The sequence below is a fragment of the Bacillus rossius genome, chromosome 8 (genome assembly GCF_032445375.1).
Source record: "Bacillus rossius redtenbacheri isolate Brsri chromosome 8, Brsri_v3, whole genome shotgun sequence".
Taxonomy (NCBI): Eukaryota; Metazoa; Arthropoda; class Insecta; order Phasmatodea; family Bacillidae; genus Bacillus; species Bacillus rossius.
The window spans coordinates 36,847,832-36,873,531 of NC_086336.1; the positions used below are offsets into that span (position 1 = coordinate 36,847,832).

The window sequence follows — 25,700 nt, forward strand, 5'->3', positions numbered from 1 at the left end:
AAGACATCTTATGAAGAAAAAATCATGAATTGCAGTGAGCTGATACTGTAGGCCTACTACAAACGCATTTAATCACGATAAAGTTAACAACGGCACGTTTAAAACTCCGGCCAACTCAATGATATCATAGCGACTGAAGTGTAGAGCTGTAGCAAACCGTATGTATTCGTTACTGAGTAATGGGTGCGGCATCTAGTAACGAGTAACGAAACGTTACACACGAATGCATTTCGTTACTCGCATTTTTCGTATGTTTTACGCATGCGCGCGCTTATTCGTTACAAAGAACGATGTTTGTTTATTAAGAAAAGTTAATTTGGAAATTCGTCGTCCAAGTTTTTTACTGTTTATTAAAGGTATTGTGTGTGTAGACAAAGTTTGAGATTGGAACAGAAACAACGTAAGAAAGTATTTTTTACAAATTATAAATATGTATGTTTTTGTTTTTTATTATCGCGTATTTTCACGTTTTTTGTTCTTATCTTAAAAGAGATATTATAATAAAGCTGCTCTAATGAGATTTTATTGTTTCTTGGTTAACAAAAGCTGTTAATTATCAAATACTTTTAATTGTTTATATTCAATTTATTATTATTTACGCGACGTCATACTGCACGCGTACGAAATACGACTCGATTCGTTGCTGTTACATAACATAGCATGTTATGCGGTATCAGAAGTAACGAGTACTAATTGTTATAGTAACGAATACATACGGGTACACTTTTTTTAGTTACTTTTACACCTCTACTGAAGTGCCAAGGAGTTGGACGAAAAGGGGTAGGAGAAAATGCTGTGTCGTTGCGGGAAGTAGATAACACTTCTACGTGGGTGGCCGAGCGGGCGGGCTGGTAGTATTGCATCACCGCGCGGAGAGCAGCGGAGAGCAGGAAGCGTCCCTCATGATGTATGATAAGATAAGGCGGTGAACGTGTAGCTTACGCTACATAGCATAAATTAACTACCGAAGGAAACAAAGAATTATAAATGAATTATATACGGTGTTTTGGTTAAAATAAAGATTTACGGTCATTGTAAACGACGTTATTGTGAATCGGCGACAACTTAAATTGAAACATGAGTACTCAAACATTAGCGACGTTAATCCGAAACGACGTAAATCGGTACGACGTAAATAGAGGACTTACTGTACTTTTAATAGGAACACAACAGATAATCCAAATTCATGGATGATCTGGAACGTAATTGTGCATGAAATGCATAAAGCCTAATGAAGTAATGAAGCAATAAAGTAATGAAGCATATAAAATCACACTGTTAAAATATTTATTAAAATCTTCAAGTGGTTTCTTACGGAAGCGTTGGATGATTTGTTACTGAAACATTAATTTATTCGAATACATTAGGACTTCAGGATAAATTGATACTTTGGAAGGGCTTATACAATGTTTCTCATCATTTAATTAAGCATAAACACCAAGATGTGTAGGACTTCTAGCAATTGGCAAGTAATAAATCCATTTTCAGTGTCTCGTTTCTAGAAAATAAAAATTTTTAACTATCAAAACAATAAATTATTTAGTTAGCGACATCTTATGAGACAAAATTTTTTACAAACTACACTTGAATATTGTGTGTTTTCATCATCATGAACACAGCTTCATTTTCTTTACCAAGAAATAAAATCACACCACAAAAAAAAGAGTGAGTAAAAATTTTTCAAGTTCATTTTCTGTAAAGTACCAAGACATATAAATTAAGGACAGCGACAGTACAACCCCTCGAAAGAACATTATCAATTAATTTTTTTTCATTTTCGGTGTGTTTTCAAACTCCCGAATCCTCGGAAAAATCTGATCACAAGCAGCACGATTTGTGGGGGTAGAGGGGGGGGGGGGGGGGGGGGGGGTTGCGGTTTGTCGCAGAATTTGCTCGAACAAAAAAAAGTTTGTTTATTAAGGACGTTTTATGTAATACTAAAGTTTTAAGTTCCTACAGAAATATCCTGACAGTGTTTTCCCGCAACAGTTAAGTGTTAACTGTGCGGTACGTGTCTGCCCAGCACCTCTTGGCTGCTGAGCCGCCTGCCTCGCCTCCCGCACTTCCCCGCGGCGCGGCCCCAAGTGGTGCAGGCCCTGCGACAGGCCTGCCAGGTGGAGAACGATCCCGCCATGGTCAGTGGCTACATCAGCTTCCTGGCCCTGCACGCCATAGACGACCCCCTGCCGGAACTCTTCGACCTGCTTCTGGTGAGCGCCGTCAGTTGTTACAGGGTGGCCACTCACCGGGAAAACCGGGATTTATCAGGGAAATCACGTTGATCTGGAATTATCAGGGAAATGTCAGGGAATTTTTTTAATAACCGGGAATTTTTTGTGTCATGTATATTTCCGCAGAGCTGCCAACCATTATGGATTTTCCGTAATTATTACGGATTTAACACCGAATTACGGAACATCGCTGGTTTATTACGGAAACGAGGCTTTGTGCTGCACGGTAACGGAAAAAAATTCAGTTTCTGGTGTGCGTGTTTCGTGAACGCAGTTTGAATACATCACGTGGTTGCGCAATTAACGGAACTAATAAATGTGCGCATGTACTGTCAAAATAATTAGATTAATTCTTGTGTTTTGTAATAGAAATGGTACGGTATTACGTCCGTTGTACGATACAACTAGTACATATTCTCGGACTTTTCGTTTGTTAGCTACGTACATCACGATAATTTTTGTACGGTACTTTGGCTAAACTGTGTTGTGTTAATTACTTTCTTGAAAGCCATTTTTTTTATCAAAGTGTTTTTGTCATGTCTACAGACGTGAAACCTTTTTATGTTGTTCGATAGTGTGGTGTTCTTCAGTGCCGGTTGTAGAAATGAAGCGTGTGACAGAACAATGTGTATCTGGGGCAAAAAAAAAAAAGAACATTATTCTTCAGATCTTTCGACCAAACTATTCAAAATAATGGCCATGCTTGTCATCTTCAAATGTTTTGGAACGCCACGCGTTTTGTAATGTATGCACATGTGACTTTTCGATTGCGCATGGTGAAAGGGCTGACTGTAGACGGCATATTGAATCAAATAAACATGCAGAACATTTTAAAGCAGTGACGAGCAAAAAATCTATGTAGGCATTTTTCGCTACATCTGAAGAAACGAAAGTAACAAACGCAGAGATATTGTTTACAAGTTTTTTGGTAGAACACAATTTACTGATAGCAGTATCCGATCATTCGGGTAATTTGTATAGAGCTATGTTTCCGGACTCAACATTTGCACAGAAATACAGCTGTGCGAGAACAAAAACATCTGCCTTAGTGGAGTATATGGCTGGTGAAACTAAATTGAAACCGTTGAATCTTTAGTAAGTGGACCATTTGCTTTAGCTACAGATGGGAGTACTGATTGTAATGCAGTGAAGATTTATCCATTAGTTGTTTCATTTTTAAATCAAACACAAGGTAAAATTTGCACTGTACTGTTATCCTTTTTTGAGAGTACTAAGACTAAGAATATTTCACAACTAGAAATGTTACACTTCAAAAATGAATGTAAGAACAGTTATCTAAAGTTGTGTGAAAAAATGTTTGAGTGCTCGCCACTGAAATACCCCATTACTAGGGACAGGAAAAATTTGCGGGTTCAATGACCTGTAGGATGAACTCTATAGTTCTGCATACTCTCGGTCAAATACCACCCACTCATTGGCTGCTGTCTTGTGAGACGTCCCAACGTAGCAGCCTGAGATTCGATAAAGCTTTGGTCGGGTATTTCTCATTGGCCCAGAGTCATCCAGGTGAGTTGTGAGCCAATAACAGAGGCAGCGCTGAGGTATAACTATTTGTGTTTTAGCCTATCGCGAAATGAATTTGCGAATTTTTCCGGTCTCTAGACATAAAACAAAACACAGACTGCAGGTCATTGAAAGGGACGCTATAATATAAAGTGACATATTTAAAATGTATTATGTTATTTAACGAACTTCTGTATTTATATAATGAAGAAAATACAGCAGGGTGCTAAAATGTAAGTAATCTCTTTCTATAATATTTAGGGATGGGCCGGTCGAATCCTCGAATCCTCGAATCCCACCGAATCTCTAGTATTCGAAATATTCGAAATTCGAGGGAAAAGATTCGGGATTTGAGGAAAAATATTGATGTAAATGTAGTACTTTAAAAACTAATGCTTACAATTTACTTGGCCTGTTTACGTTTTCCTTGGAACACATCCTATTGAGGTACAGTAGAGCCTCGTTAATACGTGATGGTCAGGACCGAGATAATCACGGACTAGTGATTAAAAGCCCGGAAGGTCTTGTCAAGCTTCTCGGACACCGGCGAGAAGCTGGCCGTCTTCGAACTAGTGTCTCGGCAAAAAAATACAGCACTGCCTAGCCATTAGTTCACGGTCATTTACAACAGCCGAAGAGATAAAGATAAGATCGTGCTGACCTTGTACCCCCCCCCCCCCCCCCCACCCCGTCGTACAGCCGAATGCCAGCCAGACACGTCAGTCTCGCCAGACACGTCACTCGCCAGGCGCCTGCCGTGCGTTGGCGTTGGCGGGCGGAAACAAACAAAGGGAGACGGGAAGCAGTCAGGACATCCCTCTCAAGTTTAAAGAGTGACAAATGTGACAGCTGAAAGGGTGGCGACACAAAGGGTCGGTACAAACAGCGTTGCAGAGTTTGGCGGCCCACGCGATGATTTGTAGTGTTTGCCGGCCGCCGGCCCTCGTGACGTTAATTTTAAGCGCTGACAATTTTTACTTCTCTTTTTTTTCTTCTCTTTTAAATCGTCCCGGATTATCCGATTCCCAAATTAGCGCATCACGGATTAACGAGGTTCTACTGTATTGTACTTTTAATTCGTTATTATATAAAAAAAATTATGAAGCATGTACTGATTTGGGAAACTTACTTTATATTCATGAACATGGATGCATTGTCGCTACATTGGCATTAAATAAGGCATAAATCACATATGTATTCTCAGAATATGCTAAAAAATAAAATAAAGCACATTTAGGATCTAGACTAAATATGAATCTTTTTTTTTTTTTTTTTAATAACTTTACCGAGAAATCTGTTACTTAGTAATACAACAATAATGCCGACTTTCATCACAAGTTACGGCATCACAAGTTACGGTCGCACATGTAGTAATAACAATGAAATAATGAATGACAAAAATTAATACATTATACAATTATTATCTCAATCTCAATTCAATTTTAAATATTCTGATACACATTCTATTTATGAATTTTTTTTAGGACCAAGTTTGGTTTGTGTAGACTACCAACGTTAAAATATGTATTATCTGAGAATTCCATGATGGCCAACCAATGAATTTGTTAGGCAATCATTTTGAGCAACATAAAAAATAACTAATATTAATATAAAAAATTTTAATGGGTAAACTAGAGAAAACACCCCGTCACTTTTAACTTCGGGCATATTAATCACTATGCTTTAGTGAGGCTTAATTTTAAAAGACGCACAATATTTCTTATGGCCTAAAACCATTGAAGCCAAGATGGCGTCTTTCAGTTTCCATTAAATATTTCAGGAAAGCGTTTTCTTTCATTTGGGACTTTAAACAAATGTCAAGTTGGTAACAACAAAATATTGTTCCGTCGAATGTTGAATTTTGTTTTCCGATTTCCGTGGATACATGAATCACTGTACTCACAGATAATGCCTGAATGCCTTAAATCCACCAAGTCGGATTCTACAGCAATTGATGAAGTGACCAGATTCTTACGTGATCCTACAGTTAACCCAGAAATAAACATTCTCGAATACTGGAAAACTCAGTCTGCGTGTTCACCCAGGCTACATAAACTGTCCAAACAATATTTGTGTTCACCACCTGCGACAGTGTTCTCTGAACGTTTGTTCAGCACTGCAGGAAACATATGAGACCAAAAAACGGAATCGTCTTGATCCAGACCGTGTCAAAATCCTTGTTTTTTTAAATAAAAATTTAAAGGGTTAAATAATTCTGCCTAATGTTTAAATTTTTCTCTTAACTTATAAATTATTTTATAATTAACCCTTGAGAACTGGATTCGGATTCGAGGTACTGTTTGGGATTCGGATTCGAGATTCGGATTCGAGAAAAATGGGATTCGAACCATCACTAATAATATTATATTATTTCATCAAAAGTATGATTTTTTTTAATTGTAAATATCAGGGAAATTTTGAATTTTTGATCAGGGAAATCAGGGAAAAATCAGGGAATATTTTTGATGACTGGTGGCCACCAAATGTTAGTTTTCTGAAAAACTATTTCTGAATAAAATTTTACAGTAATTTACCGGAAAATATTCTGTGGAACGGGACTGACGCCGACACCTGGGGTCAAATTTCATATTAAATATTGTCCGAAAATACCTTAATAAAATAAAATTGAAATTTGGTCTGGCCCTGACCAGGAGGCATTACATTGTACCTTCACGGAGTTCTCATGATATGTTCATAAGTTGTCGACAACAAGACTGCACTCGGCGACAATCGAGCAACAACTTGCTTAGACCATGCAGTTACATTCCTTTACAAAGTTCAAAACAAAGGGAGGCAATCCCGTGGTCACCCTGGCCACTCACAACACAAAACCAGATACAAGACCATATAGGGAAAGTGGGTTGCTGCAAATAGTTCTCAGAAAGTCTGGAAATTCACATAACACCACCCCATGGTTCGTTCTGATTGGGTGATAGAAAAGCGCCCAGCGAACCTTCTGGACTATTGCTGCGCAGTCATTCGCTTACGTGATGGGTTTTCCAGCGACGTATTTCTTAGATACAAAAAAAAAATCACTTCAGGGCACCGGTGTGTCCCATTTCTGTCGTCCTTTCTTTTTAAACATTCTGGAACTTGGAAGTTTGTCCAAACGCAAAACATAATTTTACGCATCAGAATAAAACCATAGACAATAAAATAACAAAGAAAATACCTCAAACTATATGTAATACATAACCAAAATTAATAATAATTAATATTTATTTTAGCACAATCTAAATACTTTAAATACCTATGGATAATACAAGAAACATGATTACAAATTAATTATGAACAAAAAAATGATGCAAATTAGTTAAAATATTATTAGAAGAGGACAGGAGTTATACTATGTCACGCATGCTAGGACTGACATGAAGATTTGCTTGACTAAATACATACTTCTTTAGTAGACAAAATCTTTCTGGAAACAAATTAAATATGGTAATATTTTGAATGTGAAAAAATAGGAAGTATCAGAAGCAAAATAATTTATGATTAAACCCTTAAAGCTGACTCATTCGTTCTACTCGGCGGCCGTGATTTTGCGGGTGATGTGTAGCATCGGAGCGTGAACTTCCAGGACATGGCACAGCTGATAGTGGAGCGCAGCTCGATCGTGGCCGCCATCTGTCCGGGTCCCGGCAACGACTTCCCTGGCGCCGTGGTCATCCAGCACTCCCTCATGCTCATGTTCTACTGCTACCTGCAGAAGGTAACTGCAGTGCTCGTCACTCTGTGTTGGTCGTGGGCCTTAACATTGTCCACTGTGCAGCGTACTTGAAGTAAATTACATGTTTTTTTATACTTTTTAATGAAAGTTATGAATATTATAAAGTTCTGAAATTAATACTTTTTTTTTTGTTTAAAGTGAGGTCCTTTTCATGAATTAGGTTCCACTGTAGTAAACGTGACTTCTTCATATTTTGTAGTTAAGTAGTTTTAAAATCATTGTTGCTGTGGTTTGTTGTTCTATTATTAATTTTTAAAATTTGTATTTTAATTAATTATTTTTTTAAATGTTTACTTAAATGTGTGTAGCAAAAATGATATTTTTTATTTTTTGTATTTTTTTTTTCAATAATTCAAAGCTAATTAGTATATTTTCATTAAATATTTTTGGGAATCATATCAGTACTACCTTTTGGAAATATTATTGCAGCTGGTTGTGAACATATATTGTGTGCAAAGTTTGTGACAATTCAAGATCTACTCCAGCTAGCTGTGGTCTGATTTGTGCATACAGGACAAAAATTTGTTAATTTTGTTAAATGCTGCAGATAGTGAGATGTAGTATTAGTAGATTATTATTGATTTACTGAACTTAATGATGAGCTAGGTTCAGAAAAATAATGACTTTTAAATTTATTATTCTTGTCAAACACAAAGCACAAGGGTGTTCAGTTCCTAACCTGACATTAGTACATGGAAATTTTACAAGATCAAATGTCAAGGTCTAGTTCATGCTCAATTACACTGGGAAAACAGGTTCAAAAGGATAGCACAATTATTTATATACAGTTTTTTTTTGTTACCAATATTTACTCTCTTAATTAAACTACAGCACTTTAAATGTCTGTTTACAAATAAATCAATATTTGGCTCAGTCCACAATTCACGCTCCCCACCACTGGAGTTCGGCTCGACAGTGGCTTTCCCTACTGCTAGCCTCTTACCACATGCCTCTGTCCAACACATTCTCGTGTTAATCAGTTGCCCTTGCACATGCAGTCCCAATATACCCATTGTTCGTCGTTACGTTTGCTCGCAAGGTCACTAGCCTCTTCACTGCACTGGCTCGGAGGCTGGCGTCGCCGTTTTTATACCCATCGGCCAGCCTTCTGTAATAGCCTCGCACGCCTTTGACATGTCGCGTCATCCGGGTTGGCCCGACGCCCAAAGCCCCTGAAACAGTGGTGTCCCAGTTACGCCACTCCACACAACTGCCTCTGGAGGCCTGCAGAATCCTCCTCTAGGCGCAGAGGAAGGAGGCTACGTGGGGAGAGGGGGGCAGCAAGGACCCTAGTAATCCAAAGACGTATGCATGACGGTGGCGTCAATGGCCACACGTCACCGCGTCCCACCTGGGGGCTAACTGCTCGGCTGACTTGGCCTGCCTCTAGTACGCTCGTAGCAATATTATTGGTGGTACTTACGGTACTGCCAAAGAAAACCAAGTTTTCTTGGGACGCCTGCAGATGTTACCAGTTACCATAGTGCCGTATATGGTGATTGCTGATTACCGATGAGTGTTCAAAAATAATTCTAAATTAAATGTTTAAAAAAAACTTAGATTGGCTCCACAAGGATCACAGATATTAAATTGTCTCTTCAAGTCTCCAAAGGTTAAATAATTGTTTTGCGGACAACCGCTTGACATATCCTCAAGGCAACATGAGCAAATAAACGACTAATGAACAACTAACAGACGGTGACGGATGGAGTTGGTCATTTTTTGTCCTCATCACCCAATCACAAAACAATCCTGGCACATGTTATAGTGCATGAAAACCATCTCTACACACATAATTTTGTAAACCTTCTCAGTCACTTTCTAATTCTTTTATCATGCCTACCTCATGGTGACGATAATTGTCCTTGAATTCCGAGGCCTGGTGGGAAACTCCCGTTCCTGTCTTTTACTCATTCATCAGGGCTTCACCTATCTCTCTGCAACAAGTATTACACCATACAAATGATGATACTACAAAAACTATCAAATGAAATACAATAAATAATAGTAGAAAATTATGTTCAGATATCTCTTATTCTAACCTACCTGCTGAAATGAGTAAAAATAACATTTAGGGCTTTCATCAGGTACATAAACAAATCATTTTAATGCATCTAAGTATCAATAAAATTAACCTGCAGTGGGTATAATTTTTTGCAGTGACTTTAAAATCATCTATTAACTATTATACATCTAAATTGATGGGCGGTGTAGCTTCTGTGCATGCATTTTACAGCTGTTTGAAGACATACATTTATTTAGGGACTTACAATGTCTGAGAATATGTTCCGTATATCTGCTTATCATCACAAGTCATTTGAACTGTTGGAACAAAATTAATGTTTCACATAAATAGCACGTACATAACATTTGCTGCATTTTTGTTATATTAAATAACATCAGTAATGTCGTATAAGTTTGAATTTTCACTTCTTCTGACAATCATACATTAGCATGATTCAACACAAATTTGAATATTTTTAAAATATGAAGACATACAAGTTTGCATACCATTAAATTGGTCGAAGTGTCTTTCAAAATAATTTAACACTTGCGTACATGACCTGCTCTTTATAAAGGCGTGTCCATTTGGAATGCCATATGGTGCAGACCACTGGAAACCTCTGAGCCAATGTTGCCTTTAGATCATTAAGTTCGAGGTTCAAATCCGATTTAACTCATGGATATATGTAAATGCCATTGTTAGTTTTACCATTAAGTTTTTTCTGTCATGAATTTAAATTATGCATTGGCGTGCCTCTCTTGATTAAATCTGAATAAAAAATGAAGTTAACTTATTAAAATAAAGTGCATTGCACAGTATACTGCTTATTGCCCTGAATGTGTGAGTAGAGATTATGCCTGTTGGGAGACTTACTGCATGCTGAATTATAGCCTAGTCATAGGTCACCTGGTGATGGTACCATTAATACTTTGATGTTAAGGACATATTAAGTATAGGAACTTAGGTATTCATGGGAAGAATCTAAATACGTATATATTGAAAGATAATTTTGGTGGTCACTGAAATGTCATGGGTACACACACGTAGACTTACTATTCAAAATTTTACTTTTAATTTTATGTTATGGCAGTGAAAGACTTGTAGCTATTTTTCTGTAGCTATGCCAAATGGTTTCATACTTTGTTTGTGTACGCAGGCTCGTGAGATGCCGAGAGAGCACATCTCGTGGATGGACAGTCAGGATCAGATACTGGTTACATGGTGCACTGGTGAAGTTTGTTCAATCCACATTCTGATGGTTCATGCCATAATCCTGCTACTTTGTTACGGTCCTGGCCACGGTAAGCAAAATGAGAAATAAGTATTTTGTGTACAAAATTATGAACGTTTGGTCATGCAGTCACTCTTTCTTTTTTACAACTCTCGTGCGGATTTATCAAATAGGTCTTAAGTGGCATTTATCACAAAGGTGTTTTGTTCATGTTGAACCTATCCTTTAGCATGCCTCATGAAATCGTTTACAAAGTGGTTTAGGAGCACAATGTAAATTGAAAGTTCCTTTATCTTTTTCCCTAGTTTGTGAAACTGTTAAATACATGTAAAACATTTGGTATCCACACGGTGCTGGGGTTAGAACTGATTGTACATCAGCGTAGTAAGTAGAGTAAAAAGTACAGCAGCTTACTTTGTCATGTCAGTTGTTAGAAGTGGTAGAATGACAACACTCATCTGGGATGTAACCAGGGGCGAAGTTCATGGGGTCCAAACCCTTACCTTCCAGGATTTTTTTAAATAATAATAAAAATAAAAATAAAGCTACTTAGCTACATATAGTTACAGAGAGATTATTTCGGAAGAATTACTATAATAATAAGCTACAATAATGTATTTCCTCTCCATTATAGCCCGACATGCCTCATACACAGTGTTGCCGTCCTGACTCCCTTCACGAGTGTGGCGGCTGTGATTTCAGGGGGAGGAGGCTCTCTCCTCATCCCGGTGGCCTGGGAGTGAGTGGTGGGTTGACTGTCTTTCTTCTGTGCTGCCCTGCAACAGGCGGATGGCTTGGTTGGATGCTGCGGGAGAGGCTTCTCAGAGTGTCAGGCCCTCAAAGTCACTGGTGTGGGCGCTCAGACATCTGCAATCTAAGTGGCAGGGTTCTCCTCTGCGAAACCAGGCTTGGAGGGCTTTCCACCTCTTTACCTCCCTCCTATTGAGGTAGGAAGAATTTTTTTTGAAAGGTAGCTGGTGGCTGCTGATGCCCAGCTGACCAGGTTCGTGTGGTGCAATGTGCTGTGGTTGCATTCCAGACCAACCACCCTGTCCTCTGTCATGACTGTTTTCCTGGTGGACCAGTGTCGCGGAGTACTTACAATCATGCCCAAGCGTTCAGAATGTGGCAGCTGTGTGCAGTGGAGCCGCGGTGCGTTGTTTGCCGGCAGCTTAATGTTGCGGGGTGCTTTGCTTGAACCACTAAAAAACCACCCCATGGCTGTGTCGGCAAAGACCGATGAAATGTGCGAGGGTGGAACCCAAGCCATTATGCTGTATTACTTGTCCTGTCCCTCAGTTGTCGGTGGGGTGCCGGCAAAGGGTCTAGGCGGGCAAGAGAGGTTATATATAGATAGTGCAAGAGGTAGTGCCCTACTGAACAGAGAAGGTGTGAATTCACTGGCAGTTGTTTATTACAATAAGAAATAGACCTGCCTCCCTCTGGTTTTCCTTAAAGGATTGCCCTAAAGTGCCCAAACTGGTTCTAACTCATGACCAGGTGACGTCGGTGGCGGCAGTGTCTAGAGGTGACAGCGTTCTGTGGCTGCAGTCATTGGTAGGTGACAGTGTCTGAAGGCGGCAGGCAACTGTAGGCGGCTGGTGTGTAGTAGTGCGGACGTGGCCAGCGAAAGCACAACAGGTGTTGTAGGGATCACTTTTACCGCCGCTGATCCATCATATTGCTAGCTGGGGCAGTTCGTGTATGCGCTGCCAGAAACCTAAGTTTCTATAAGTTGCTCTATGCGCTTTATTTCAAGATGCACCCCACACATTTCTTCAAATCATTTGGATCAGTGGGCAGGGTGTGCGTTTTGTGGGATAAGCTGGCCTGAAGTGTCCCTTAAGGTGTATTTTGTCGTGTAAATTATGTAAGTGTCGGTGGGGGAGAAAGAATACTCCATCTCCAGTTAGATCGGTTAACAGGTTTGATGTAGGGTCATGTTGTCTGATCTTGTGAGTGTGTTGTAATGTAAGTGTTCTAATTGATCTTGGGTGTGTCGTTTAGTGTAAAGCTGTGTGAGCTGTTCCGACAAAACCCTTTAGACACATGCATGGGTGGCTAGCCCATAAGTGCATCTCACAGGTGAATCAGACCTGACACTCTCGCAGGTATAGTCCATCCACGGTAACCTCCTACTTTTCTGAAGCCCTGCTTTTCACCGGATCTACTTTAATGTCACTATGTATCCTTCCGCCGTATGTAAACAAAAACATTGCCATGTGACAAATGTCAAATGGTTTGTTTACAATCACCAGCTGTCAAAACAATGTGTGTGTGTGTATGTATGTATGTATGTATGTATGTATATATATATATATATATATATATATATATATATATATATATATATATATATATATATATATAAGTAATTTGAATATGATCTAAGTATACATGTATATGTTCATAACATTTATGATACCCAATGGTAAAAATATTAAAAAATAAGTTTGTTAGCTAAAGAAATAACATATAATTTAAAGTAAATTTTTAGGAGAACATATAAATTTACAACATTTATGTAAGCAATAAATATCATCCTTTAGTACAGTTCAACACAGTTTTCTGCATCTGAAAAAAAAAGTATTGTAAATTATACATATGGCTGTCCATCTAAGCAATCTGGAAAAGACTAAGGATTGAAGGTTTAATAAAATTAACAAATTCAGATGAAAACATTTAAAAATGAATTTTCTTCTTTTATTTAATAAACCCCTACCATTTTGCCGGTTAAGGCCACAAATAAAAATATGGTTATATACATTTTCCTGAGTATACTTATTAGACAAAATCATAATTTTATGAACAGTAAAATTGTGGTAAAGAATTGACAGTAATTTCTATACCACTTATATGCATTATTTATTTGTGGCCCTGGATGGGGACTGGCTTTTTGTTTTCCAAGTAAGTTCACTGAAAAATGAAGACACACAACAAAATAAAATGTTTCACATACACCTATACGAATCCAGAAATGAAATTTATTATAAATTTATCATAATATGTGTAATATAAAGTTAATACATAAAGTTCCAGTAATCAACATACTTAATGGGAATGCATAAAAGAAAAAAAAATGTTTCAAACCCCAATACTTACAGTTGCCCAGGTGTTTATTACATACAGACCTCAATAAGAACACCCGGGTAAATCATCAAGAGGAACTGCCAGTACTTCACTGTCTCCATCTACTTGCTGTGTCGTAACCTCAAATTCTTCGCTGTCACTGTCTTCACTTGAACTATCCTTGCCGAGGTGGATGATGAGTGGAGGAATGGTGCCGCTGTCTATGTGGACTTCTCTCTCCCAGTCTGCTTGAATTAGCTTCTCCACGTGATCCACACACCTCGCCCATCTAAAAAAATTAATGTATACAGTAAAACCTCTATATAAATGACCTGTTTATAGCAAAAACCACTCTATAACAAAATATGTTTGTTTCTGTCAAAACGGCATAGTAAACAATGCATGGCATGCTCTTTATTACATACAATTTTGAACTCACTCCACAAGAAACTATTTTTAAACACAACAAAACTCATTTAATGTGTTTTCCTCAACTATCAAAGCTATTATTTAATACTTGAAGTAACATGTTTTGTTTTATGTTATCTGAAAAAAAAAAATTTATAGTGGTTTATTCAAGATATAATAAAGCTGTAAATATTTTCTATGTTATCAATAAAGGCTTAGATATATGATAAAATATTTATTTCATAAGTTTTGTGTTTGTTTTTGGTTAAAATTTGTCCCAGACAAAAACAGTGAGATATCGCGAAAATTTAATTTTTTGAATAGTTTTGATGATTTACTGTATATGTATTTCACTATAATAACATAACTTTTGAAAATACTAATGTGCAAGAACTACATGTGTAAATACCTATTCAAGTTCGCTAGATGAAAATATTTAAAATTCTCTACGTTGAAATTTTATCTGAATATTGAAATCTGCCTACAGCACTGAACCCGCCATAACTTTAAAGTCATTGACACAAGATTAAGCATAACAGAAAGTAATATCACAATTACTAATAAATACAAAACTATTTATGGAAATGAAACAATTGCAAATGGACTGCAATTACAAAAAAAAAAAACCTTGCAAATAAGTTACCACTGTTAGATCTAGAAACTACACAGATATGTATGAATCACATGGGAATAAAATTACAAACACAAACACAAACACGAACACAAACACATACATGCAACACATTTTCAAAACGACAACTACACAAATTCAAACCACTTATTTTTACCAATTGTTTTAAAACTGTATTACTGGTATATGAATATACACAAAATGATAATCACACTATACACACACTAGCACACAAAGTTATCAAAAGGAATGGTAGGACCAGGCTGCTAGGCAACAATACTTACGTATTATGTAAAAATGTATGGTAAGGGTTTTGCTGAAGCTTGAGGAATGTTCTACAGGAAAATAAAACAATTTCTACTTCAAAAGGAATACCCCATTGGTCATGCAACATGAAAATACCTCTATGGTGTGGAAGCATCAAGAGCCTCTTTCCAGATGGCTGCAACTGCATCATTGTCAAATCTCTTGGCCCGCCCCACGTTACTATTGTAATGGTGTTTACATTGAGCCCAAACTAGTTCGATTGCATTATAGTGGCAGTGATAGGGTGGGAGTCGTAGAATTTCGTGGCCATAGTTACGAGCCAACTCGTCTACCTCATATCTGAAAAGTGTGTTAGAACAAGGCGTATACGTAATTTTTTGCAACTATCTCACTTTTAAAGAAATGCTGTAAAAAAAATGAAATAATATACCGTATTCGGGGCTTGTTTTGTTTAGCTATTCTCAGCAGCTCCACTTTCAACAAATTATTTTCATGTTTTATCTCATTCTTCTCCAGCCACGCGATCAGTGCATCCTTGGTCCAGTTCGTTGTAGGTGTTTTCTCAACCTACGTTATGCCAACATTTAACTAAATACTCAAGTAGCTGATAAGAATTCATGACAGTAGAACCCTGTTACAATTTTACTGCTTATAAAGTTTTCCTGCCTATAATGTATTATTTTTCAAGTCCAATATTTTCCCTATAAGGACAATGTATTTAATTCCTGGATATAATGTTTCACAAATTATGCGTTTCGTGCTTGTAATGTTCACTTCATAAAATTTTAGAAGACGAAAAAAATTAAAAGCCTTTGTCTATACTGTCTATGTATATGTGTATGTTAGCAGTTAACTGCCTGTTGACACCCTTGGAAAACAAATAAATTCATAAATTTTTAGCCATTCTGTGTGTTTTCAAATGTATTCACTTAAATCACATGTTCAAGTGGCAAAAGAACTGGACTTAAGCATTACCACTGTAAACACTGTCGTGAATTATGACAATTATACAGAAATGAGACAATTTTACAGCAATGAGACAATGTGTAAGTAAAGACAAAGCAGATAGAAGCTGGAAGCACCATGATGTTAAAGAAAAATTGTTTTTGGCTTGCTACAAGCAAATTGGAGCATCAAATATATCTTTATGCAGCTTGTTGAGTCCATTGGCAATAAATCCACACTAAAAAGTACTAAATTGAATTTCCTGCTTATGTTTTTTTTTCTTGTAGCCCCTTAAAAACAAATTATAACAGGGTTCTACTGTACTTATGCAAAGCAAACATGTGTTTTGGCATATTGTCGTAATGAATTTCTAAATTTAACAAAGCATGTTAGTTTAGTGACTAGAAATTTTTTTGAAAATATTATTTTAATTTATTAAGTAGGGCAACAGAGCATTCATAAAGTGGGTCCTTTTACCAAACAAGTAATTATGTCATTTTCAAATGCTATTTGCAATAAAAAAATTTTATTTGGTATTTCAAACCCTCTACTAAATTAGTTTGCACTACGATGTAATTCAATTACATTATATATATATAATATATATATATATCTGTGTGTGTGTGTAATCAATTTCAGCTCAAACATTATAGTTTATAAAAATGTAGTGTAGGCATACTATTAAGATAACAATTATTGCTGGCAAAATGTATTAGTCTCGAATATTCGTACTTATACACAATAATAAACACATGTAAATTTTTCACATTACAATTTGAGCAATAAAAAGACACTGCTTTACCATTGCACATACCTGGGTGCTGTGATATGAAGCATTGTCCATTATGATGACACTGGGTTCCTCAAGATGCACCAACATGTCTTCAAACCACATCAAGAAAGTTTCCCCATTCATCTCGCCATGGTAGTCTGCAGTCTTCTGACCTGAAACAAAAAGTAATCCTGCTCCTGGCACAAAGCCAGTGCGCCCTCCAGCATTAACAACAATAAACCTTTTACCATCTCCAACAGTACGTCTCTTCGCAGATTGTAGACTCTTGTCCTGCCATGACTTTGATACAGTTCCTGAAAAATATATGAAATGGAAATGAAATACTTTGTATTGGACCACAGAACAAATTTTCAAATAAATTAATGCCTTGCCTCTCTGGAAAATCCATGTTTCATCAACAAATATGAAATTGGCACCTCTTTCTTTTTCTTCTTTATACTTTCTCAAGAAATCTATTCGCTGCAATACTATGTTTTCATTCTCTATCAAAGCTTTTCGTCCATCAACAGTTGTCCATGAAAATCCCATCTTCTTTAACAATTTATGAAGACTTGATCTTCCACCATAATAATCTATTTGTCTTTCCCTGATTTCTTTCAAAATGGTGTCGACTGTTACATTCAAACCTGTAAATTTATTGCATACATTAACAATACATGAAATAACAGAGGTACACAAAACTAAGCGAAACCACAACCCCGTAGAAGATAATTTAAGTGCACAATTTACATTTATTAAATAGTTTTAATAAACTTACATTTCAAAAATACTTTTAAATTAATTTAAATTTTGTAGTTTGCTTAGAGGAATTCTACATTGCAGTATTTTTGTCTGCAATGATATGACGATTATATTGCGCGTTTGTATTGAAGTTGTGTAAAATATTAGTATTTCAGCATTCAATTTAGCAATCAATAAGTTACAAGCTCTACACTGTGTTATAGGTAAATGTTTTGTATCGTGTATCCCATGTGATCCCTAGATCTTTATGCATGAACCTGTACATCCTATTGATCGTGTGGTGCATGTTTTTTTTCATTTATTCAGATCAAAGATCCTGAACATAATCAAATATTGTGGTATAGCAAGAATAATTATCATAAGTTTAATAAAACATATATATTTTCATTATTATTCAACTTTAAATCATAACTCATTACTATATCACAGGTTTTTAGTTTTGGTTTTGTACAGGATTTTTAAACGTAATAAATTAGAAAAGCAAGCATCATCAATCACAGGATCAATATTTGCAGGATCATGCGATCAGGATCAATGTATCGAATCGGATACGCGATACTAAACTTTTACTGTTTTATAACCTTCTGTTACTTCATACACTAACACACAGTTTGTCTGGCTAAGTTGTGTTTTCATATGATACTTCATTACAATTAAGTAGGCCTATTGTTTATAAAATAACAATACCCCTATATTTTCTAAAGGGTTAGGCGGGGCATGACACTATTTTGCAATAGAATATATATTGTACTGGACCCTGCCACACAGTACAATTTAGCCAATTAAGTATCCCAATTTTTTTTTAATAACCATGCTTGCTTAGACCACAACTCACTAATTTGTAACCAATTACTGCTAAAGCGCACAACTGGATATTATTGATACTGGAAATAGTCATTATTTAACCTTCTGATACATCATAAAAGTTGAGGTTATTTAATATGTATACTGTGTATAACGATATAAACATTACTTGTAGTTTTAGAATGTAACAATTTTCTTTCTATCTTTAACCTAACCTTAAAAGGACGTGTACCTATTTCATATGTTGCACAATATTCTATATATCAATACCATATCAATAAAGAAACCTAACAAACCACCCAAAAATGTTAAGTATTTTTAAAGGACAGATTATATCGGGAAAAAAACTGAACCGGTCAATCTGCATATGGATATATGAAATGAATACAATTAAGTAGGGCCTACCCCAGTGATATTGAAACTACTCTTCAGTATCAAATTTTTACCTTCAGCATACATCCTGTAAATTGCATTCCTGATTGCATTTACTGTGAAATCGTTGACTGTGTCAAGTGACTTTCCTTCCTGTGGCCTTTTTTTCCTCTTTTTTCCTGGTGTTGAAACTTCTTCAATGTCTTTCTTGTAGTACCTAACCAAAAAAAAAAAACATTTGTCATAACACTTTTCCGGGGACCCGTTCACAATACGCAGTTAGGCAGTGTTCCAAATATGGCATTTTGTCACAAATATTTGCTTTGTGGTCACTAAATGGAAACATGACAGACTTTGTCCACGAAATTAATGAAGTGTTTTTTTATTTATTTTGTGATCTCCCAAACAGATGAAAAACTAATTAAATGCAAATTATAAAATCACTCCCTTATGTTATAGTTAAACCTATCATAAAGTTTATAAACATCGTTATAAACAAACGTGTATCACACCCATAAAAATACTTGAAAGTGCCTATATTGTTATTGTTAGGACCTGAGTAGGCCTAATATGATTTTAGGTTAACTTTTCAACAGAGACGCCACATGGCGGTGTTGTCTCACACCAAAAATTATAAATTGGAAATAAAACACAAAAAACCTCGTGAATTAAAACACAGGCCGACAATACTTAGGACACAGTCGATATTTTTTTTACGTGCATGAAAACGAAAAAAGCCTACTTACTTGAGAACAGTTGACTTTGCGATGTTGAGAAGAAACGCGGTCGTCTGCGTAACGTCACATTTCTTCAAGTCGCCTTTCCTAATTAAAACATATAAGTTCTGAGCGACGTTAATGATGTCCATCTGACGCTGCGAAGAAGTAGCTTTCCCCATCCCGGAACCAATTACCATTACAGCAATCACAAGAACCACACAAAATATCAAAACGATAACAAATTCCATCATTACAATAGTAGATAATAAATAATATAACAAAGTTAAAATACACAATATTAACACAAATCCTGAAACACAAACTGTACGTTATTTCACGGTCAGTAATATATTAAAACACACTGCAATATGGCGTAACTGCAGACAAACGGCTGAAAGAGAAAACAAACAAGTGACTATTAACATTATTAATGCGCGACCACAGTTTCGGCACGTAATATTTTTTTACCGTTAACATAACGTTTTTATTTCACCAGAGATTTAAAAAAATGTTCAAACTTAACAAATACCCAAACAAATTCTTAAATACACGCGGAAAGTCAAAAAATATATATTTTGGCTATGGAACTATTTCGTTCTAATCATTGCCAACAAACCACTTCTCTCACTGTTTCATTTACACACATGCGAGATCATTAATATTAATAATATTGTACATAGATAGTTACTTTTTTTGTAAAATTTTATTTAACATCATTATACGGCAATTTAGTGTTAATGCATGTTTAATATGCATATGATGGAAAGTATTTTTGCAAACGAACCAAACATGCTGCATCCTGGTGTGTTTTTTCAAAGGTTCGTTTAAAAAAGTAGGAGGTTACCGTGGATGGACTATATATCATGGTGGGGTCGTGTTAGCTTGAAAAGAAATTTTCATGGGTTTCATATTTATTGCTGTAGGTACCGACAATACTGTGTTCCTAGGCAGTGAGTTAAAGATAGGGCGTCAGCAAGGTCCTGTGTGCAGGCAGCATGTTACAGTGCCCTCTGATTGTGGTGCATGCCCGTGCCACAGAAGCAGCAGGTTTTGCATTTCCAAGTAGTTTATATTTAATTCCGGTTTGTACACATGTTGCTGCAAGCATGTCTTTCTTACAAACTTGATATGTGTTCAATGTGTTTAATAATTATTACATATGTATTTATGACTTATTTTAATGCAATCATCAAACAATTGACTTCAGAACAAAATAAAAAATCAATTAATTAAAAACCAAAATATAAAATGTTCAGTTGAATTTTCTCAAGCAAAATCATTACTTAAATTTGTATGTGTGAACGTTGAAGTTCTAAAAGTATACCGTACCTTGGGCTTTTATTGTGAAAATCAATTTTATTTTTAAATTATTCTATTAAGAAAACTTCTCATTTAAAAATAAAGAGTGCATTTAACTCGGTACACATGATAGAAGTGAAACGTCTTTGGCATTTCAAATCTTGACTCGTATGAGTATTGTAAGAGGTAAAACGGCAGAGAAATAGGGAAATAAGACAATTTTTTAAATAAAATCAAACTAACAAAATTATTACTTACTTCAAAATAAGCTTAAAATCCGTTGTGTTGCCCTCAGCTCAAATACTCCGTTGCTAGATGCCAGCAAGTCAGGTGGCATCAGGCGCAGGCAGGTCCCTACCACCGCGACCCGCCTGTTCCTGCAGCTTGGCAGGGCTTAACGTTTTCACGAAAACGTTATATTAAAATTTGGCCCTGAAATTTTACCCCCATCATGCCCAAAGAAGTTTCACTTCAAAAATTTTATAATGCTACTCTGTACCCTTTTCTTCACAAAATCCTGGCTACAGCCCTAGATCCATTAAACTTAATATTTCATCATTACTAAATTATGCCATTATGTGACAGATTTCGTTCAGTGCTCACTTCGATAATTATATATTTCTTGTACGGGTAACCAGTAAGTTTATATTAATAATGTAAAGTGAAAGTGTGCACAGACTCTTACCATTCTCAGTAGATTGAGTGGTTAGATCACTCACCCTTCACCCAATACAATCTGGTCTGATTCTTGGAAATTCCTATGAAATCCAGATTTTTGCCGGTAGGAAAGGTGGCCAACGTTGCCATGAATCAATGCTTTTTTTTTTTTGAGGTACCCCTGTTTATCCCACCAAGTGCATTTTATTACTGCACCATCTCTTCTTAATTTCTATCATACATATACATATGGTGGATTGTGATAAAGCTGAAATAACATAGAAAACCATGTCAGTACACCATATAACATCAAATGCTAGTTAATACACCTTAAAGCATTGAAAGCAAGAAAAATCATGTAATTAAACAGAATAGTTCATCAAAACTCAACTCAGATTTAAAAAAAAAAAAAAAACATAATCTTTTAATATATTAAATTCAGTGAATGTAAATTATTTAGCATGGAGTTAGTACCTAACTATATGTACTAAATAGATTGGAACAAAATCTGTGTTTTTTTTTGTATTGCAACTGTTAATAGTCACTATTTTTTAAATTACAACATTGGTACATTGTTGAAAATGGTGCTATCTTTATGAATAAACAAATTCCATAAAAAAAATATTTAAAAAAAAATTACACAGAACTCTTCTGTTTTAAAAAATAAGTTGGCGTTAAAATAAAACAAAAAAATTTTGTCTCTCCTTATACATCATTAATGACCTTGATGTTGGCGAGAGAAAGACGGCCAGGGTCGGTAGGGGGAGGGGTAGTCACATGAAGCTCCACGAGGGGCACAGCCCCTGGACGATGCCTATATAAAAATTTTAAATCCTATCATTAGCCAAGTTTTTATTTTTCAATGTATAAGTTTCTTACTAAGGTTTTTTTTTTTTTTTTAAACTTTTATTTTAAAATCATGGAAAGGGAAAATCTTTACTGCAGTTATTTACATAATATTCTTTAAACTGTGTATGTTTCAGATCCCTGTTTGTTTGAGAATTTACTGGAAATTTGGTTTCCTGTGAGTAAGGAACCTCCGAAAGGCTACATTGCTGCTACCTCTCAAGAGGCCATCCTCATCCCAGACTGGCTGAAGTTGAAAATGATTCGTTCCACCGTCGACCGGCTTGTGGATGCAGCGCTTACAGATTTGGAGCCAAATCAGCTACTGCTTTTTATTCAGTCGTTTGGGATTCCTGTGAAATCCATGAGGTGAGTGAACTTTTTGTTTCATGTATTCAGGGTCGCTGCGGGTCTCTTAAACAATGAAAAACCTGTAAAAGTCAGGTAGTTCAAATGCGGTCTGGAAAACCTGGAAATTTTAAACAGTCAAGGAAAACAATCACGTAATTATGAATATTTTAGTCAAACATAGTGTCAGCTTAAAAACAATTTTTAATTGATTAAACAGAGTTCATGGGTGTGAGTAAAATAATTGGGATAATGAGAGTAATTGGTGTTAAATTAAATAAAAAAATGTACTACCCAAGAATAAATAAACATAACAACAATTTAATTTCAATTTCGGCTTAAGATAACTGAACATTTTGTATTTTGTTTGCACATTTGGTGGAAATAACAATCATTTAAATTTTAAGAATAACTAAAAATTAATTTTTTTACAAGGAAACATTAAAAAGTCAAAGAATATGATTCTGAAATTTTGTTGGAGCTGTAATATGGTAAACATTTTTTGATAAGTTTTTAATAAACTGACTTAAGTAGCATTTCTTAATAGTATTTCACAGTACTGCAGCAACAATGACTATATTACTTTATCAGCTATGCTACAATATGTCAGGTTATTGTCACAATAGAATGCTATTTCCATTAGAATGATAAGAGTCGAAAATAAAATTCTATGAGGCCCTACAAAGTGGCTAGTTTTTAATTAAGAAAATAAAAGATTTTGTTATTGGTACAATTTTGATTAACACTGTTTCATGAATATGATGCTGAATTCCACAAGTAAGACAAATAAATGTTCTTAATACTGTTTTGACAGAAAATAGTGTAATTAAATTCTATTTTTAAATAAAGATTATTTTTTAGTGAAATGATTTGTATACATGTGTGCGGAGCAGATTCACTTGGAACAAAAAATTGTTTGGCAAACATTAGTATGTTTTGTTTTAAGTATCTACCAGCATTAGTAAATGAAGAAAGGGGAGATTAAGAGGTGCATGATCTTTTGAGGAATATATTGTTTCTACCTATGTAGGGAGAACTGGGTTCATAAGGGATAGCCCAATTTAGTTTTATTACATTTTGACGTGACGTCTAATAAATCGATGAACGCCGGCTGCACGCAAAAAAAGTGTCCCGTTATGCACATTGTCCCATTTCGCTGTGTCCTGTTGCGCTCATTTTATATTGCTCTTTGCTAACCTGAACCTCCTAGCATTGTGACTGAGTCTGTTTTCATGCATTTCAATATAACATTTTCATTGCTCTTTGCTAACCCGTTCCTCCTAGCATTGCTGCAGAGTCCGTGGCGCAAATATATTATTTTTGACTGCATTTTGGTGTTGGGTAAGCCATATTCCTTCACATCATCCTTGAAACACTCCCATTTGTTTTCTACTTTTCCTATCATCGTCTTATCCTTAACAGAATAACACAGATTGGAAAAAGTTAAATAGCAAACATGTATAAAAGTTATAGTTAAAATAATCTCTTCGTTAAAGTAATAAACATATTTGAATTAATAAGTGCAAATAAAAGTAAATTTATCAATTAAATTGTAGATTTCATTTCACTCCTTCTTTGTATCCATACGAAATAGTGATAATTCAATATAAATTATTCAATTTTATTCATAAAAGTATGCAATCATGTCATCAGTGTTTTGTTATGACGTCACGTTAAACTATCGTCCGTAAACCGACTTTACAGACAACCAATTTTTTATTAATCACTAATATTTACTTTAATAATAAATTATTGTACTTTAAAAATGTCCGATCTTAAATCACTGGCAGTTAAAAATTTTATTCTCAAGTCACTCAATGTCTGTCAAATACCGCAGTTTGCACTTCTCACTGGAGCTAGCTCACCCCTTACCTTGTGCCTGTCCACACAATCAGTCTTGCGCCACTCAGTCGCAATCTCTCGATCCCGTCGCTCCGCGTTGCGCCACTCTCGAGGGGGTCTCTCACCCTGTTCGCCGATATCGCATTTCCCTTCACTCTGGAAACTCTCCGAACTCTCGGAACTCGCTCGAACTCCCGCAGAGACCGGTGTTGCTGCTTAAGTTCTAGAGGGTTGTCTTTCCAGAACCGATGAGAGTGGCTGTGACGAGTCGCGTCATCCCGGGCTGACCCGACGCCCGAACAGTCCAAAACGGTGCCTTTATTCATGCCACTCCGCGCAGCGGCCAGTGGAATTCCCAAGGCCACTCAGTGATAGATGGCAGCGTTGAGGCAGGACGATGCACGGGAAGGGGGAGGGGATGTAGTGACGACCCTTGTCATCCGGCCAGGCACGCGTGGCAGGCACGTCAGTGGACGGCACGTGACACGGCGCATGACTTCAGTGGCCTGGCAGGGCCGCGAGCCAGCTCCAAACCTGACGCGTGTCACGTTCCTGTCTGCATTCATAACAATACTTAACTAACAGAATTAACATTTTCATTCATGTTGTTAACAATATGTTAAGATAATGACATTCATCGAATTTAAGATGTTTTACAGTAAATTTTCTGTTTTTGAATTATGTTTATTTTTATTTTTGTTATATTTTTTTATGAGTTAAGATGCATTTTGGTATTAAATGCAGTGTTAAGTTCCATTTTGGTATTATTTGTTGCAATGACTCATGTGGATGTTAGTTCTGTTTTATCCCAGTACCCCCTAAAATCTTGAAATTCAATGGTAAAAAAATCTTTTATAGAATACATAAAATATATTATTTATTTTAATTTTATAAACTTTGTCACATGTCTATGGACGGTTTTGAAACCTTGGTAGTAAGAATGGAAACTTACATAGCAAATAAACATGGCAAACATAGCAATAATGATAGAAACAAAACCAAAATCAAAACGAAACCACCAACAACAACAACATCAACAGCAAATAACAAATAAGACATAATAAAGAAGTAATTTAAAAAATTAAAGATTTGATTGGTACTGCAAAGCAGTCAACTAGCAGATAATCAAAAAAATTGCAAACATGGTTTAAAATTATCTAAACAAAATAGACATACCATAACTATAAATAACAATTTAATTAACGTGAATTTTTGGAAAAAAAACTCAGAATTTTTAA

General features: G+C 36.0%; 2 protein-coding genes across 5 annotated transcripts in view; one reads left to right on the forward strand and one right to left on the reverse strand.

Annotated features, from left to right (window-relative positions):
* Nucleotides 1-25,700, forward strand: part of LOC134534738 (integrator complex subunit 1) — a 122,690-nt gene that overhangs the window by 57,109 nt on the left and 39,881 nt on the right. For all 3 annotated transcript variants that reach the window (XM_063373241.1, XM_063373244.1, XM_063373243.1), the window contains exons 19-22: nt 2,024-2,210; nt 7,336-7,467; nt 10,647-10,791; nt 22,410-22,641. In XM_063373241.1, coding sequence (XP_063229311.1) covers nt 2,024-2,210; nt 7,336-7,467; nt 10,647-10,791; nt 22,410-22,641 — 696 coding nt within the window. The remainder of the gene's footprint in view (nt 1-2,023; nt 2,211-7,335; nt 7,468-10,646; nt 10,792-22,409; nt 22,642-25,700) is intronic.
* Nucleotides 13,115-17,452, reverse strand: LOC134534739 (uncharacterized). 2 transcript variants are annotated; one of them, XM_063373245.1, is made up of 4 exons: nt 17,251-17,452; nt 16,856-17,127; nt 15,527-15,663; nt 13,115-14,079 (listed from the first exon to the last, which is right to left on the reverse strand). In XM_063373245.1, the coding sequence occupies exons 1-4, from the start codon at nt 17,360-17,362 to the stop codon at nt 13,854-13,856; spliced, it is 747 nt and encodes a 248-aa protein (XP_063229315.1). In that variant the 5' UTR covers nt 17,363-17,452; the 3' UTR covers nt 13,115-13,853. The 2 variants fall into 2 exon arrangements, 1 of the variants encoding a protein (XP_063229315.1); XR_010075531.1 differs by lacking the exon at nt 15,527-15,663 and having other exon boundaries at nt 16,856-17,452.

What these genes read in the sequence shown, in the direction of transcription:
- LOC134534739 (XM_063373245.1), bottom strand. Translation starts at nt 17,362, where the DNA reads ATGGGATTTTCATGGACAACTGTTGATGGACGAAAAGCTTTGATAGAG. An exon ending in TAAAGAAGAAAAAGAAAGAG is followed by an intron (nt 17,128 to 17,250) that starts GTGCCAATTTCA and finishes TATATTTTTCAG; the next exon opens with GAACTGTATCAAAGTCATGG. An exon ending in CTTCATATCACAGCACCCAG is followed by an intron (nt 15,664 to 16,855) that starts GTATGTGCAATG and finishes GGCATAACGTAG; the next exon opens with GTTGAGAAAACACCTACAAC.